This window comes from Alnus glutinosa, chromosome 8, assembly GCF_958979055.1.
Source record: "Alnus glutinosa chromosome 8, dhAlnGlut1.1, whole genome shotgun sequence".
Classification (NCBI taxonomy): Eukaryota; Viridiplantae; Streptophyta; class Magnoliopsida; order Fagales; family Betulaceae; genus Alnus; species Alnus glutinosa.
The window spans coordinates 26,880,987-26,897,464 of NC_084893.1; the positions used below are offsets into that span (position 1 = coordinate 26,880,987).

A 16,478-nucleotide genomic window follows, 5' to 3' on the forward strand; every position below is an offset into this window, starting at 1 on the left:
TCAAAGGCATTTCTTCGCTATAATTATCCTGATAGACTCGAATTTTTCTTGGACTTTCATCGGGTTTTATGGTCACCCTGACTGGGCTCTTCGTGAAAGCTCTTGGAAGCTCCTGTCACATTTGGGTAATTTGAGCCGGCCTGCACGGCTTTGCATGGGTGACTAATGAAATAGTCGCTCACAATGAGAAAGTTGGAGGAGTGGTCTGTTGTGAAGCCCATATGGATTGCTTTCGGTCCACTCTAGTGGACTGTAATTTGGGTGACTTGGGTTACCGTGGATCGAAGTTTACGTGGAGTAACAAGCGGGATTCAACAAATTTTGTGAAAGAGAGGTTGGACCGTGCCGTAGCTTCTCCGGGTTGGTGCGCCAATTTCTCAAGTGCCTTAGTTGATGTTCTCCTAGTTAGTAATTTTGATCACAAGCCTCTTTGGATTTGGTTTGATGCGGATTTTTGTATTTCCTCTAGACTCTTCTGCTTTGAAGCTAAATGGAATATTGATGAGGAGTGCTCCACGATTATCCAAGATGTTTGGGGCAATGAGGAGGATGGGAGGGACTCAATGGAAGATACCATGCAGAACCTTTCAAGGTGCAAAAATGCTTAACAGAATGGAGCAAGGTTAAGTATGGTGCTATGACCAAAACCATCAACCATCTTTCCAAGAGGCTGGGCCAGTTGCAGAGGATGGAGCACCCAGGCAACTTGGCAACCATAAAACAGGTACAAGGAAAACTTAATAAGCTTCTTGAAATGGAAGATATCAAATGGTGTCAGCGGGCTAAGAGACATTGGTTTAAAGACGGCGATCGAAACACTCAGTATTTCCACGCTTGGGCCAACCAACGTAGAAGATCCAATCATATAGGCTCAACAAAAGATCTTGAAGGTCAAGTGTGGACCCAGCCCGAGGAGATTGATAGGGCTTTTACACTCTATTTCCAGAATCTGTTTGAATCTAAAGGTGTTGTAGGCATTGACGAGTGCATCTCGGCAGTGGATTCCTAGGTCTCTCCCGACTTCAATACTATGCTGATAGCCAACTTCTCCCCTGAGGAAATTAATCAAGCTTTGTCCCAGATGCATTCTCTTAAGTCCCCGGGTCCAGACGGATTTGGAGTAAGCTTCTGCCAACACCATTGGAGGACGGTGGGTGATCGGGTAAGGGCTGCCATTTTGGATTTTCTAAATGAGGGTTCTTTTAATCCTTTGATTAATGAAACGTTCATAGCTTTGATCCCCAAAGTTGCTAATGCTTCTTCTATGAGTGAGTACAAACCAATAAGCCTCTGTAATATTATGTATAAGTTGATAGCAAAAGTTTTAACCAATTGGTTGAAGCTTATGTTGCCATCCATTATTTCACAACACTAAAGCGCCTTTGTGCCGAGTTGAATGATTACGAACAATGTGTTGATAGCATATGAAGCTCTGCACTCTATGAATACTCGTATGAAGGGTAAAAAAGGGTATATGGCTGTGATGCTTGATATGAAGAAAGCTTACGATCGGGTGGAATGACCCTTTCTTGAGGCGATGATGAGAACTATGGGGTTTACGGAGAAGTGGATCACTCTAATCATGACTTGTGTGAAGAGTGTGTCTTATTTTGTGTTGGTCAATGGTCATTCATATGGGAAGATCATCCCCTCCCGCAAGCTGAGATAAGGAGATCCGTTGTCACCATATCTCTTTTTGATTGTAGCGGAGGGGTTGAGTTCTTTACTTTCTAAGGCGGAATCTGATCAACGCATCTCGGGAGTTCCTATTGTAGCAGGGGGCTATAGGCTTAGCCACTTATTTTTTGCAGATGACTCTCTCATTTTTTGTAGGGCAAACTTTATGAAGTGGGGGAATCTTTTTCAAGTGTTGCAAACCTATGAGCGAGACTCAGGTCAACAATTGATTGTTGCTAAGACTTCAATCTTCTTTAGAAAAAACACTCGAGCTGAACTCCGATCTTTTATCCGCACCTCAGCAGGTATTTCAGTTACTTCTTGTTTTGAGAAGTATCTAGGACTACCAGCCTTGGTGGGAAGATCTAAAACTCATAATTTTGTTGGAATTTGTTGTCGTGCGAAGAAAAAACTGGATGGGTGGAAGGAGAAATTTGCAATGCAAGATAACGTGTTTAATTTGCAAATGTATATATTCACAAATTAAACACGTATCTTGCATTGCAAATTTGCACTAAAATGAATTCACATACCATGCATCATAAATTCTAGTAAGAAAATTAAACCATGTAAAAGAAGAAGAAGAGAAAAGAAAAGTCAGTGACTCAGTGGGCTGTAATTTGAGAAGGGGTCTGAGTCTGTTCGGTCCAGTCACAGCTAGGATCACTCCAAGATCGGGGTCGCACTCCTAGCTTAAAGAACAACACCATCTCCAATGCCTCAAAAGCCTTTTGCTTATCCAAAAACTCATTCCACACGCCACTCACTATGTAGTAGTTATTGTCATAAGGTGGACGATGATGAGCAGCATGTTGTGAACGCGACACGAGAAGTCTTGCATCTTGCGGAGCCACCACATGAGGCGGAAGTTGGCTCTTTGTTGTATGAGCCCAAGCATGAAATTGCTAGCTGAACATAATGCAACTGGAGCATGCAGCAACGAAGCCATGAAAAACTAGGTCATTGAAAGCAAGGTTGATTGGGAACACTATGAAGGTCACGACATGAGCCAGGGCGTGCAAGTTGTTTGCAAATTGGCGCCTGGGTGATCGTCCATGGCCACTTATGGTGACTTTGGAAAGTCTTTATTTGGGCGCCAAAGAGTGGAGTTGAGGCATTGCCATAGTTGTCAATACCCCAGTGGTAGACTCCGGACCCAAGGTTGGCTAACATGTAGCCAACCAAGCCTGCTAAAATGGGGACTATGGAAGTCTCTTAAGTGCATGGTGGTGGATTTGTTTACGTTTTCTTGGACGACTTTGAAAAGAAGACACTCAAGTACACGAGTTTGGCAGCAAAATGCCAATGTTGCCTTGTGGTCCATTTAACATGAAGGGTTATGATTTATTTGCTTATTTGGCATTGTTTAGAGCCGTTGGATTGGATTTGTTTTTGTTTATGAGGTTGGGATACTTCAAAACCAAAAGTAAATTGTGATTGGATGGTAGCTAATGAGCAAGTTGTAGCTTATGGTTTTTTCCATTAACAGCAGCTGAGGTATATTCGGGTCTTAAAAAGAATCTACAACTTTCAGCAAATTTTTTTTTTTTAAAAAAAAGTGTTGATGTGACACATAAGTGAAACTGTTTTTGTATTTATAAGAATGTTTTGTGTTTTAAATGGATTGTTGATGTATTTATCTTGAGAACGGATAACAAAAATACAAACAAACATAGTAAAATTTTATTGAATTTTTCATTTATTCAAGATCAATTTTGGAGTTGGTAAACTTAGTACCCACTAAGATAAAACTTATTTATCAAACATTATAATGTGTAAAATATATTTGAGAAAAATATGAAAGAGAAAAAGGGCGGAAGCATATAAATGACTACATTGTATTAAAGTAGTATATCTAACGCTATTACACATGTTTCTATTTATAGAGAGACAATGAGTAGTGAGCAAAAAACCCTAAACTACATAAGGCATGGAATAAACCCTAATAGGAAAGACATAATACGGTAAATATAAAATATTCTAACATCCCCCTTAAACGGGAAAAAGAAAGGGAAAACGGGAACCATGTTGACAAGGTTTGGCCCATGTATGGGCTTTCTCGGCTGGCCTATTCAGCTTAGCTGGGCTGAAGGATTGGGTTATGTTTGAAATATTTTGGCCGGCTTGAATATATGGGCCAAGGAACTGAGTCTAACCTAACAAACTGTGGGTTGATGGGCTAGCCTATTCGGCTTAGCTTGCTGGATTGGTTCGATAATGTGTCGGGCTGGCTTGGTCGACTGAACCGAACTGAAAGAGGCTTGGACTAGATGGAACCAGATTGAAAGAGGCCTAAACCGGATAGAACCGGCCTTGAAACCACTGAACCGGTGGTGAACCGGGTTGCTGAGGGACTGGATTGTGAAGAACCATACTGAACCAGTGCTAAACCGGATTAAGGAGGCCTGACCCGGACTGAAAAGGCCTGAATCGGTTGAGAAGAGCACATAACCGGTTTGAAAGAAGCTGAACTGGACCTGAATCGGTTGGAAAGCTCTGGAATGGAGCTAAAACCTACTGAACCAGGTCTTTGGAGCTCTGAACTAGACTGGAAAGGCATGATTTGGCTGAGAAAAGGCCTAAACTTGTCTAAAAAACTATGAAACTGGTCTAAAACAGTGGTGAACCAGCCTTGGAAGCTCTGGAATGGAGTTGAAAACCTGAAACCCACTAAATTGGGTCTTAGGTGGCTTGAAACCGGGTGAATTGGATTGAATAAGGCTGGAACCGGGCTGAAAAGGCTGAAAATCCAGTGGACTGAACCAGCTTAACACCCGCTGGTTCGAGTTGAATCCTCAAACCCCAGTGACCCGGTTTGAAACCGATTTTGGACTAGGATGGAATTTGGCTCGATTGGCCTGGTTGGCTGAATCGGGTCTAACTCGCTGGTTTGGGTTGACAGTGGTGGGCCGGTTTTCATGGCAATCCGAGTTGATTTGGATGGATAACAGGTTGAACCCGATCCGATGAACTGTCTGAGCGTGGAGGCGCGTGAGTGCGTGGAGGAAGGACCAAAAAATTTTGGTCGCGCGTGGCTGCGTGTGGGGCCTCAGATGGGGAAGATCGAGGTTGATCTGGAATCGTCATTGTCGAATCTGCTGATTGGCGCGGTCACGTAGACGATCGGCTGAACATGGGCGGCGCGTACATTCTTCGATGAGGCTAGTCTCAGCAGTTCTGGACTGTGCGGATCCTGATCTATCGATTGGTACTGTCACGAAGGCAATTGGTCGAGTATGGAGGCGTGTGGCAGCACGGGCAGTATGCTTGGGTTGCACGTGGAGGCATGTGCGGTTGTCGTCGATGACTGATCTTCCCTTGATCGTAAGATCTGTACCTTAGAGACCTGATTCCGGGATTATTTTTCCAGATGTGGCTACGATGAAGGCGTTGAAGAGACTGACAACAATTTTAAAGGCGTGAGGCGACGTGTGGGCGACTGGAATTATGAGATTGTCTTAGAGCACGTGAAGAACGCATGTAAATTTCAAGGACATTTATTGAAGGCCACAAGAAAGTGGTTCCGATATCATGTTAAATATATTGGGGAAATATATGAAAAATAGAAAGAGCGAAAGAGAAAGAGTGGAAGCATATAAAGGACTACATTGTATTAAAGTAGTATATTTAACACTATTACATAGGTCTTTATTTATAGAGAGATAATGAGTAGTGAGCAAGAGACCCTAAACTACATAAAGTAATGAATAAACCCTAATAGGAAAGACATAACATGGTAAATATAAAATATTCTAACAGTTTCATAGAAGCTCGTCCTCTGGTTTTAATATTAAGTTTGATTTTTTCATTGATCTCAAAATATTCTTCTAAATCAAAAATAACAAAATGTTTATCCAAATACATTAACAAATATAACAAAAAATACTCATGGCTTTGTATTGGTATGTACTTATAATAGAAAAGTAATGTTAAATACTACACTCTCATTTTATGATTTTTTTTTTTTTTTAAAAAAAATAATGATTAATTCAAGGGTCGATGGGTATTGCCACATTAGCTCAATGGGATGAGGTGAGATGGGATGTAGTATGTAGCAATATTACTCATTGTAGAAATATTGGGAATGTAAATCGGATGATCAAAAAGATTTTGACACGATTCGCTTTTGATAGAGTAGTGCAACATACTACACTCTAATCCCATCCTTCATCCCACTGAACTGATTTAACAGTGCCGTCAACTCTTGAATCAGATCTTATTAAAAAAGAACAATTCAAAATTGATAAACACTATCACATCAGTCTAAAACATGTAATTAGGTCTTCGACAAGTCTAAAACATGGTGGTACATCTTTCCATGTACGTGTGTAGTAAAATCATACACTCGAATTTAGTAAATTACATTGCAATAAGATAATTCTATTGCACATAATCAAAATACATATAAAGGGTTCTATTAATTTCATTGTAATTCTTCTACAAATTGATGTGTCATTTTATGTGGCAACTGCTACATCAACAATTTAAAAATTTTAGTTGTTAAGTTGATGATATGACAAAGGCCATGTAAGCACCACATTGGTTTGTAAAAAGAATGATGTAAGATTTGTAGTGTATGTGGCAATGCTCTTCTAAACTTCTTGGACTTAATTTTTACCACTATTTAACCATTTAGAGCATTGCTATTAATAATAATAATAATAAAAATTAAAATGATGATCTAAGTGTTCCACAAATTGGGCCTGTTTGGTTATCGTTTTAAAGTTTTTTTTTTTTTTTTTGGTTATTAAATTCAAAAAAGAAGAAGTAAACAATATAAAATGTATTCTTAAAAATTGTTTTCATATAATTATTCCTGAAAACGATCTATCTTTATAAATCAAAATGATGTTTTCTTGAACTTTTAAGTTCAAGAAAGACAAAAACATTGAATATATCTAAAAATAAAACAAAAAATCCCATGATCTTCTGTGTTTTTATTTTTTCTAGTTTTTATTCTTTATTTTAATAATTTTTAGAGGCTTTTTCTAGTTGTAGTAAAAAACAAAATTCACTAATGATGCATATGCAACATTTTTCGTCTATTTTAACACCAAATGTTAATGCACAATGTAACTTATAATAGAATTGTAGTTAAAGGGGGTTGAGTGTCACATTTAAAAGCTTAGCTGTCTAATATTCTATGTGAGATTCTATTGAGATATATAGTTTTTGTATGTAGAAAAAGTTTGAGACCCAAGGGGTAACTCAATTAGCTGTGGACCACGCCTCATGAAGTGGAGGTCACTAGTTCAAATCCCCAATTCCCCCTCTTGTGTGGGGAAGCTTAATCTAAAAAGACTTTTGGAACTAATTAACAAATCATTCATAAACTTACCGTATTATATAACAGGGAAGCTTAATCTAAAAAGACTTTTGGAACTAATTAACAAATCATTCATAAACTTACCTTATTATATAAGCATTAGGGTTGTCAATTTTTGACACGACCCGCGAATCCAACACGAACAAGATACGAAAATATAGGGTTTGGGTTCGGGTCATAATCAGGTCAACCCGATTATAACATGGTTAGATGAAAAAAAAAAAAAAAAAAACAGAAACTTCAGGAAACGGTGGAACCTAGCCGGGTCTTTTGTGGTTATATTTATGTGTGTATAACCAGAGTCTTCGACGGTCTGGAAATATAACCAGAAACTTCATGCAGCCACGACCGTCGAAGTTCAGGTCTTGAAGTTGAAGTCGAGCTCCACCACGCAACCTTCCAAAACGGCATCTCCCCCAACGGCTCGTTCACCGTTCACGTCGTCTGAGGTTCAGTGACTTGGGAGCCCTAGATTTGGTGCTTGACTGCTTGTTGGCTGTGAACACGGTTTCCCGTGCGATCTGGGTTTGGAAACCACAGGGATTGCCGGATTGGGTTGCTTCTCTCGCCAGATTGTGTTGTTTGCCTGTTTGGTTTTCTCTTGTGACAGTGTGACTGCAGTGCGAATTGGGGATTTGGGGTTCTGCCATTCTGCGGTGGGTACGAATTGGGGTTCAGACAAAGACGAAGACGAAGAGTCGAAGACGATCCTTCATCCTTTTTCTTCTTCGGACGATTGTCACGATTCGGGAGTCTCGGACGAAGCTTCTTGGCTTTTGCCTTCTTCAGTTCTTCTTCTTCACAACGGGTTACCCGGGTCGTGTTCGGGTAACTCGGTTGATATACGAGTCGTGTTCGGGTTTAAGAAATCAACCCGATCAATAATCGGGTCGGGTTCATGTCGGGCCCGATTGTGTAATCAGGTCGGTCGGGTTGACACGAACCCGACCTGTAAACCCAAATTGCCAAGCCTAATAAGCATGCATCAATCTTAACCTAACTTTGTATAAGACAAAATAACACTTTGCAATACATGGACCATAGAATATCCCATCATGCTTAGGCTTAATACATAGAATATCCCATCATAACACCCATGCATCATCCTTCCACTGGACAACCCCTCTCAACTCACTCAGCCTTCCTCCCCAGTTCATCCCAATCCATACACTTATTCACCCAGAAAATCAACCAGGCAAACACGCAAACTCTCTCGGTTCCATCCATACTTCAAATTATCTAACACCCCTTCTTCACCCCATCTTCCCTTTGTAACTTCCCCATCACCTCCTACACCTCCTCGATCCACTCTCCCCTGACCTGTGCCCCTCTCCTCCACTACCTACAAGAAGGTGGGAAGACATCGATGATGTGCCATTGGCTATACTCAAGAAACACAAAGGCCAGCAGTTCTTCACAGGCTTTTTCTCCTATTCGGAAATGGCAGCTCTTTCATTAGCTTCAATGAAGGATTCAACAGCCTCTTTGAAGGCACTCGGGCCACTAACTGATAAGCTTTCAATAGCTACAATGACAGCACTTGATCAACCACCCGGCAAGACACTGAGCACAACCTCTCAATCTCCTATCTAGCAGGAGAATGTGGACCAACCGGTGCATATTTTACAGCTCCTCAAGTCAAGAGACTTCCATTGACATGGCTGCTGCAACCTCCTCACCAATGACAATTTGCAGGTTCACTCGATCGAGCTTCAAGGGGGCAAAAGCTCTTCAATCCTGCTGTTTATGTTTTTGAGGCCGAATCCTGTTCAGAGGCTGAGACCGAAGAAAAGGGGTGGACTAGCTTGGTCTACCTCTCTAGCAATGAAAATATTAGCCTGAAATTGTAGAGGATTAGCCCATGCCTCTACAATTCGCTACTTAAGGGCCAAGGTTAGAAAACACTCTTATGATATTTTGTTTCTATCTAAAACTAAAATGCTACCGCATGTTGCTTGTGTAATTTTGAATGGAATGGTTTTTTTTTTTTTTTTTTTTAATGGCTCATGCTCATCTTGTTGGTATTAAAGGAGGTCTTTTGTTAGCATGACACACTGGTGTGGAAATAGAGTGTTTTCAAACTAATGTTAATACAATAACTGCTTGGTGTTATTCTTATCCCCCTATCATCCTTGGACAAAGACAGCTTTTAGACTTTGGGGGTCAAAACTAGAAAAATAAAAAAAATATAGAGGTGTAAAATTTATTTATTTATTTATTTTTTAGATTTTTTGTTTTTTTTTTTGGAAAACTTTTGGCTTGGGGGGGGGGGGGGGGGGGGGGGGCAAGGGCCCACAAGCCAAGGTGTAGCTCTACCCCTGTCCTTGGATGCTTTCCAGTATTTATGATTATCCATATGTGTCTAATAACTCACAATTTTGGGAAAATATGATGAATATTGGCATGAACTATTCTGGCCCTTGGTTGTTTATTGGAGATTTCAACATGATTTTAAATCAAGCAGATAAAATGGGTGTTTTACCTTATGCCTGCTCCTCCAATGACTTTTTTAGAACATTTGTGAATTCCTTTGGCATGGTAGATTTAGGTTTTTCTGGGAACCTTTTACATGGTCTAATCTTAGGGATAGTAGACATTTGATTAGGCAATGTCTGGACAGAGGTTTTGCCACCCCGAATGGGTCCATCTTTTCCCTTCCTTTTCCATTTTGCATCTTTTCAGCAATAAGCTCGAATCATAACCCCATGCTGCTAGATACAATAACACCTGCAACCCATCTACCTAGACCATTTAAATTTGAGGAATTATGGACTAAACATCCAGATTGCAATTCAACCATTCAGGTAGCATGGTCTTCTTACTTCACTGGTTCTCCTGAGTAACGCCCCGCCTTTTACAAAAAGGCGTAATTAAAAATTTTGAATTTTTACGTGACATTCCAACATCATCAGAGTTGAGATCTAGCAGCAGAATATTATTTTTTCTTAAAGACTTGGGAATCATAACATATCAAAGCTGATTGAAATACCTCTTAATTATAAATATACTAAATACTTTAATCGTATCAAATCAAGTGCCACAAGCGGCACATAAACATACATAAAAAGCCTATTAACAACTAACATCAATTTAAGCGTTATACAAATAATAACATCTATAAACATATCTAATTACAATATAACTAGCTATCTGGATGCTAGCTTAGTCCATTTTTAGTCTTTAAAACTTTCACCGATAAGTATGTGATTGCCAATTCTTTCATAATCCCATACTGTGATCAAGTGAGTTCGCTATTTCCAATAATATGATGCATATAAATTTATTTATGAAAGGAAAATACGTACACAATGTATAATATAACTTTATGTCTATATATATATATATATGCAATTCATGGTCTATGATCGTGAGTCATAGTCATAGATTGAATATATATATATAGACACACACACACACACACAAAACAATGTTGTGATGACAGTTTTATATGCAATGTCTTAATTATTTTCTTTTGCACTCCTCTCGTTAAGGATCATATGGTCCAGATTAACGTGTTGTGGGAGCCTACGGTTCTTGGGAGCTTAAGGTCCCTTCACTTAAAACTTATTTATCTGTTGCCGGAAGCTTAAGGTCCCAACTGACTGAAAGCCTAAGGTCTCAGTCGCTTTGACTCTTAATCTGTCACGGGAGCCTAAGGTCCCACTGGAAGCCTACGGTCCCACTTTACTATTAATCAGTTTAATTAAAATAGTAAAATATGCAAATTTCACATTTGCAAACAATTAAATAAATTCGTAAACATGATATTATGAAAACCCCCTGGCATTACTCTCGGTAAGTATATAAATACTTACAGTACTTTGGTGTAGTTCTCATTTCATCATCTGCAATATAATTTAGTACAAGAGATAGTTTATTAGTACAAGATTCCTAAGAAACATATTTTAAGACTTTTACATTTCTGACTTCTAAACCAACTTAACTTAATTTCCTAATATGGTTTAGACATAATAACGGCACATAAAATAGACCGATTCACATGTCCACATATTTTATGTGAGCATTACTACGACGTTTATAAATTAATGTCAAAAAAATACATTTTAATTAAAAGGGCCATTATATTAGCTTTAACATTAAAAACTTATATATATTCAAATCAAATAAGCATAATATCTCTATTAATATAAATAATGAGTTTTATATTTTTAAAATATAAGGACAGGACAACGGCATAAATAATTATAATAAAATCCTTTTCCCGATTTTTTATAAAATTTGGAAGAATTATGGCATTAGAATGTTTTCTAAAACTTTAGGTAGCGTAACGGCATAATTATAAAACAATTCCAATTTAATCATTTTATAAAATTGGGCAGAATAACGGCTCTTTATAAAATACTTTATTTTTACTCGAGCATCGCAACAACGTGATTTATTATTTAAATATGCCACTTGGATCATCCTGTTAAAACAAAACTTAAAACATTAGATCACTTTTAAAACTTTAAATAATAAATAATATAAAATACATAAAATCAAGAGTTTAATAAAAATACCTCAAAGTGGGATATAAAAATACCCACTCAAAGTCTAAATCAGTAGAGAGAGAGATAGATCTATTTCCTTTTTATCTTTTCTTTTTATTTCCTTTCACTAGAGACTTCTTTTGTGCTGGGACCTGAGAATGGGAGAGTTGAGAGAAAGATATTTATTTTTTCTTTTCTTTTACCCATCGAACACACAGAGAAGAGAAGGAAAACAGAGAAAGAGAGAGACACGAGAGAGCTATTCCTCTTTTATTTTTCTTTTCTGCAACTAGGGAGAGCAAGAGAGGAAGAGAAGAGATGAAAGAGAGGCAGAGATTTTGGGTTCTCATTCCCATCCCCATCCTCGTCCTCATTCCCATCCTCATCCCAATTCCTATCCCCATCCCCATCCTCATTCCCATTCCCATCCCCATCCCCATTCTCCCCATCACCTTCTACACACTCATAAGTTGAGGGCCAACCCTATTCACATCATATTTATCTTCAAAAACATCTTCATCATCGCTAATTTTATCATCCCACCATGGATCATTAAGAGCAACCCTACCTCCAACATCTTCATCTTCATCATCTTCCCCACCTTCCCCATCTCCATCCCCATTCCCATCATCTTGGAAAGAAACAACATACAGTTCAATAGCATGGTTCTCCACATGTACCGATGACATATAATCCATATCATAATCCGAGGACACTAGATACAAACCCACAACTAAATCTTTATTAGGGTCTCTAAAGTAAATTAAGTCACCCGGACTGTACCCATATTGTTTCACAATAGACTCAAGTATAGAAAAAGTAAAACTATCCCGATCAACACTATCAGGATGAACAACCATTTCACCCCCCGAATAGATGACTCCATATACTCTGTCGAACCTACCCCCATAATTTATTTCAAACACCAATTTCATCCTAGACATGCAAAAATATTACATTATCAATTAGACTAAGGGACCACTAGTATACAATTTTAATTTTACATTACATTTACAACATAATTCATTCAGGGAAAAATAAGCTATGGACCCACTACCCTCAATATACACCCAAGGAATTAATATGTTATGCACCAAGAGAGAACATGGGACGACTATATTATGCAACCAACTAGAAAGTTGAACCATGCACATGGGCCTAAATAACATGATTAAATATTCCACCATGATGCATGTGGTCCCATTGCAAATAACAACCAAATATAGGGATACCTAGCAATGTCTCGACATGATAGCATGGAATAAAGTGAGTCTAACCAATCAAGCAAAAATTAAGTGGCAGTTGTTCTGTTCTGGGAAGTTTGTCTTTAATTGAAGAACATAAGTTGTTTGTAAAAATTAAGGTAGTTGAGAAGAACATAGCTTTTTGGTCCTTCACTTACATTTTGTTTGCTTATTGAGAAGAATTATAGTGAGAAGAATTGCAATTTGCATGTAATATTGTTTGCTTATTTTGTTTACTTCTATCATTACACAAACCCTAAACCCTAATATTCAACCAATCACTAACCATAATTAAACTAAGTAAACAAAATAAACAAACTCTCAACTCAAATCAGTGTCAACCGAAACCCCCAAATCAAATTCTCGACAATTGTTATGCTTTTATCCCAAATTTCCAACAACCCCAAAACCCTAGAAATTAGTAAACTTAGTAAACAAATCACCAACCACAATTAAACTAAGCAAACAAAATAAACAAACCCTCAACTCAAATCAGTGTCAAACAAAACCCCCAAATTCCTGACAGTTGTAATGCTTTTATCCCAAATCCCCGACAACCCCAAAACCCTATAAATTAGTAAATTTAGTAAACAAATTATCAACCACAATTAAACTAAGCAAACAAAATAAACAAACCCTCAACTCAAATCAGCGTCAACTGAAACCTCCAAATTCCCGACAGTTGTAATGCTTTTATACCAAATCCTCAACAACCCTAAAACCCTAGAAATTAGTAAACTTAGCAAACAAATCACCAACCACAATTAAACTAAGCAAATAAAATAAACAAACCCTCAACTCAAATCAGTGTCAACCGAAACCCCCAAATTCCCGACAGTTGTAATATTTTTATCCCAAATTCCCAACAACCCTAAAACCCTAGAAATTATTAAACAAATCGCCAACCACAATTAAACTAAGCAAACAAAATAAATAAACCCTAACCTCAAATCCCATATAACCGAAACCCCTAAAAACTTGACAGTTACTGTGTACTCACTCTTCAAAACCCAAATGCCGACAAACCCTAAAATATATAGAAAGCACAAAAAAGGAATGAAAAAGACACTCACCTGCTTTTTCGGTTTGGTTGAGAGAATCTCGGTGTCGAGTGGGGACCAAAATCGGGAAATCGATGTCGCCTTCTTCCTTTTGAGTGGAGAGTGAAGTCGAGTAGGGAACAAAGTTTGAAAGTGAAGTTTTGGGGGGGCACGAGACAGTGATATGCGGGTTGAGTGGGCTAGATGGTGTCAAAGGCAATTTTGGGGATGAAAAGTTAGTTAAAAAATGACGGGCATGTGGACGGAAGGTCCACGGTAGAACACGTGTACAACATCAGGGGGGTCATCTACCAAAAATTGTACATTGGGCGTCAGATTGCCAATGGGTGAATACATCAGAGGGGCAAAGTGTAATTTACCCAATTTCTTTTATCCACCGAACACACAGGGAAGAGAAGGAAAACAGAGAAAGAGAGAGACACGTGAGAGCTGTTGTTGCTATTCCTCTTTTATTTTTCTTTTTTGCAACTAGGGAGAGCAAGAGAGGAAGAGAAGAGATGAAAGAGAGGCAGAGATTTTGGGTTCTGCTCAGGTATGTCCGAGAGAGTGATGAAAGGTTTGTGAGGAGTTTTCCTCCTTTGTTTTTCTGCTATCTACTGAAACACACGGAGAGTGAAAAAGGAAGAGTAACTCTTTTCTATGTTTGGGCTCTGGCTAGGGAGTTCTTTTCTCAGAGGTCCCAACCGAAAGGTACAAGGATATGGGAGAGGATTGAGTTCTTTCTGAGAGAAAACAGAGAGAAAAGAGAGAAGATGGCTGTTGTTTGCTTCCTTCTTCCTGTTAAGAGATAAACAAAGAGAAGAAAGAAGAGGGAGGTTTGGGAGAGTAACAAGAGAGTTTCTGCCGGGAGAGAAATTTAACAGAGAAAGGAGGATGAAGAAGAGATGGTGCATGAATCTAAGGAGGTGCATCCTCCTTAGAAATAGAATTAGGCATTAGTTAGCTTTCTAATTGCATAAATATTTAGTCACTAAGATTCTTGTTTAGTTGTTTTAACCTTCATAATATTTAAGGGACGGATTGGGTTCATGCTTGGACCAAAAATCATCAATGGGTAATGATGATTTTAATAAAATCAAAGGCTCATTAATTAATAACGCTGAATGTGAATTTTCGTCCAAATTAGAGGTAGTATGTTTTGCGCTCTAAACGGAGTCCAAAAATTATGAAATTTGGAAGGTAGATAGAAGACTTCGAATATAATTTTCTAGTTTTTGAATCAACTAAAACAGAGTTTGTTTGATCATATTTCCATCATTCCAAAGCTTAAGGTCCATTAAACTTTTCTAATGGAATTAGAATTATAAATGTACTTCTAATGTTGATGAATATTTAATCTTATAAATGTTCATATTTTCTTTTATATCATTATTAGTAGGGCTGAGCATGGGGTGGAGGGGGGCGGGGATGCCCATTTTTTGGCACCGCCCCGCACCCCTACGGGTTTGGAAAATCGCACCTGCGAACCGCACAAAAAGGGGAGAACCCGTGTGGTGCGAGGTGATGCGGTGCGGGGGGGTGCGGGTTGTGAGGGTATATGCGGGTTTAATTCCTAGATACATGAGAAATCAAACCAAAGCTAGATTTTCTCAGGAACCAAACAAAAAAATCAGATTCAAACAAATCACAAAAGCCAGATTTAAACAAATCACAAAAAAGGATGAGAGGTCAGAGGGGAATCATTCAATACTGGTCTTGAAGAGAGCGTCGACGAAATTCCCGTCATTCCCGGTCTCCTCGTCAACCCTGATCTGGAGCTTCATGACGTCTCCACAGGACTGGCAACTCGGCTAGGCCTATCAAGCTCTCCATGGTCATCTCTTCTTTGAAGAAGAGATGGGAAGAACTAAAGAAGAATGAAAAAAATTGAAGAAGAACGGGGCTCCATGGTCATCTCTTCCCAAAGAAGAAATGGGAAGAACTGAAGAAGAAAGAAAGAACTAAAGAAGAACGAGGCAGATGCAGGAAATCATGAAGTCTCTGGAAGACCAAGAAAAGAAAAGAAAAATGAGGGGGGGAGGAGGGGTGTGGCGCAGGAGAAGTGTTTAGGGATTTAGGGTTAGGCATTTTATTTTTTTATGCGGGGCGGGGATCCGAGAAAAAAAAAACACTAAAACCCGCGCCCCGCCCTGCACGGGTTGGTTAAAATCCAACCCGTACCCGTTAAAAAAACACAAAAACCCGCATTTTTAGGGGCGGGGATGCAGATTGGGGCAGGGGATGCGGGTTTTTGCTCACCCCTAATTATTAGGTCTTAAATTCTAATTTAAGACGTCATATTTTATGTCTCAAAATTTGGGGTACTACATCCCAAACGTGCAGGACTGGATAAAGATTATCCTTTCTCCTAGTACTAAATTGCATATTCCAAGGGTTGACCATCATAGGTTCCAAGTTTTTTCAGCTGTCTCTTGTGATCTGCTATGGTTTCACCGCAACAAAGCTTTTCATGATGGTAACTCATACGATGTTCTTCAAACCTCAAGGAATATCAACAAGATCTATCTTCAACACAGTGCAGCTTGAGCCCATCAAAAGAACCTACCTCTAGAGAAATGGCTCCGTCCTCCGACTGATTGGTATAAGATCAATTTTGATACAGCCATTAGAGATTCTTTCTTAGCTCATGGGGCTATCTGCAGAAATCATAATGGTCATATCCTTATGACGATTTCTCAAA

General features: G+C 38.8%; 1 protein-coding gene and 1 pseudogene across 1 annotated transcript; one reads left to right on the forward strand and one right to left on the reverse strand.

Moving 5' to 3' along the window:
- Positions 1 to 221: 221 nt before the first annotated feature.
- On the forward strand, positions 222 to 608 carry LOC133876319 (uncharacterized). Its single transcript, XM_062314593.1, has one exon. It carries the CDS (start codon positions 222 to 224, stop codon positions 606 to 608), a length of 387 nt encoding a protein of 128 aa, XP_062170577.1.
- A 1,674-nt stretch (positions 609 to 2,282) lies between these two features.
- On the reverse strand, positions 2,283 to 12,353 carry LOC133876320 (fatty acid desaturase 4, chloroplastic-like; annotated as a pseudogene).
- Positions 12,354 to 16,478: the final 4,125 nt, after the last annotated feature.

Excerpts from the sequence above, each read along its gene's own strand:
- LOC133876319 (XM_062314593.1), top strand. The coding sequence starts at position 222 with ATGGATTGCTTTCGGTCCACTCTAGTGGACTGTAATTTGGGTGACTTG.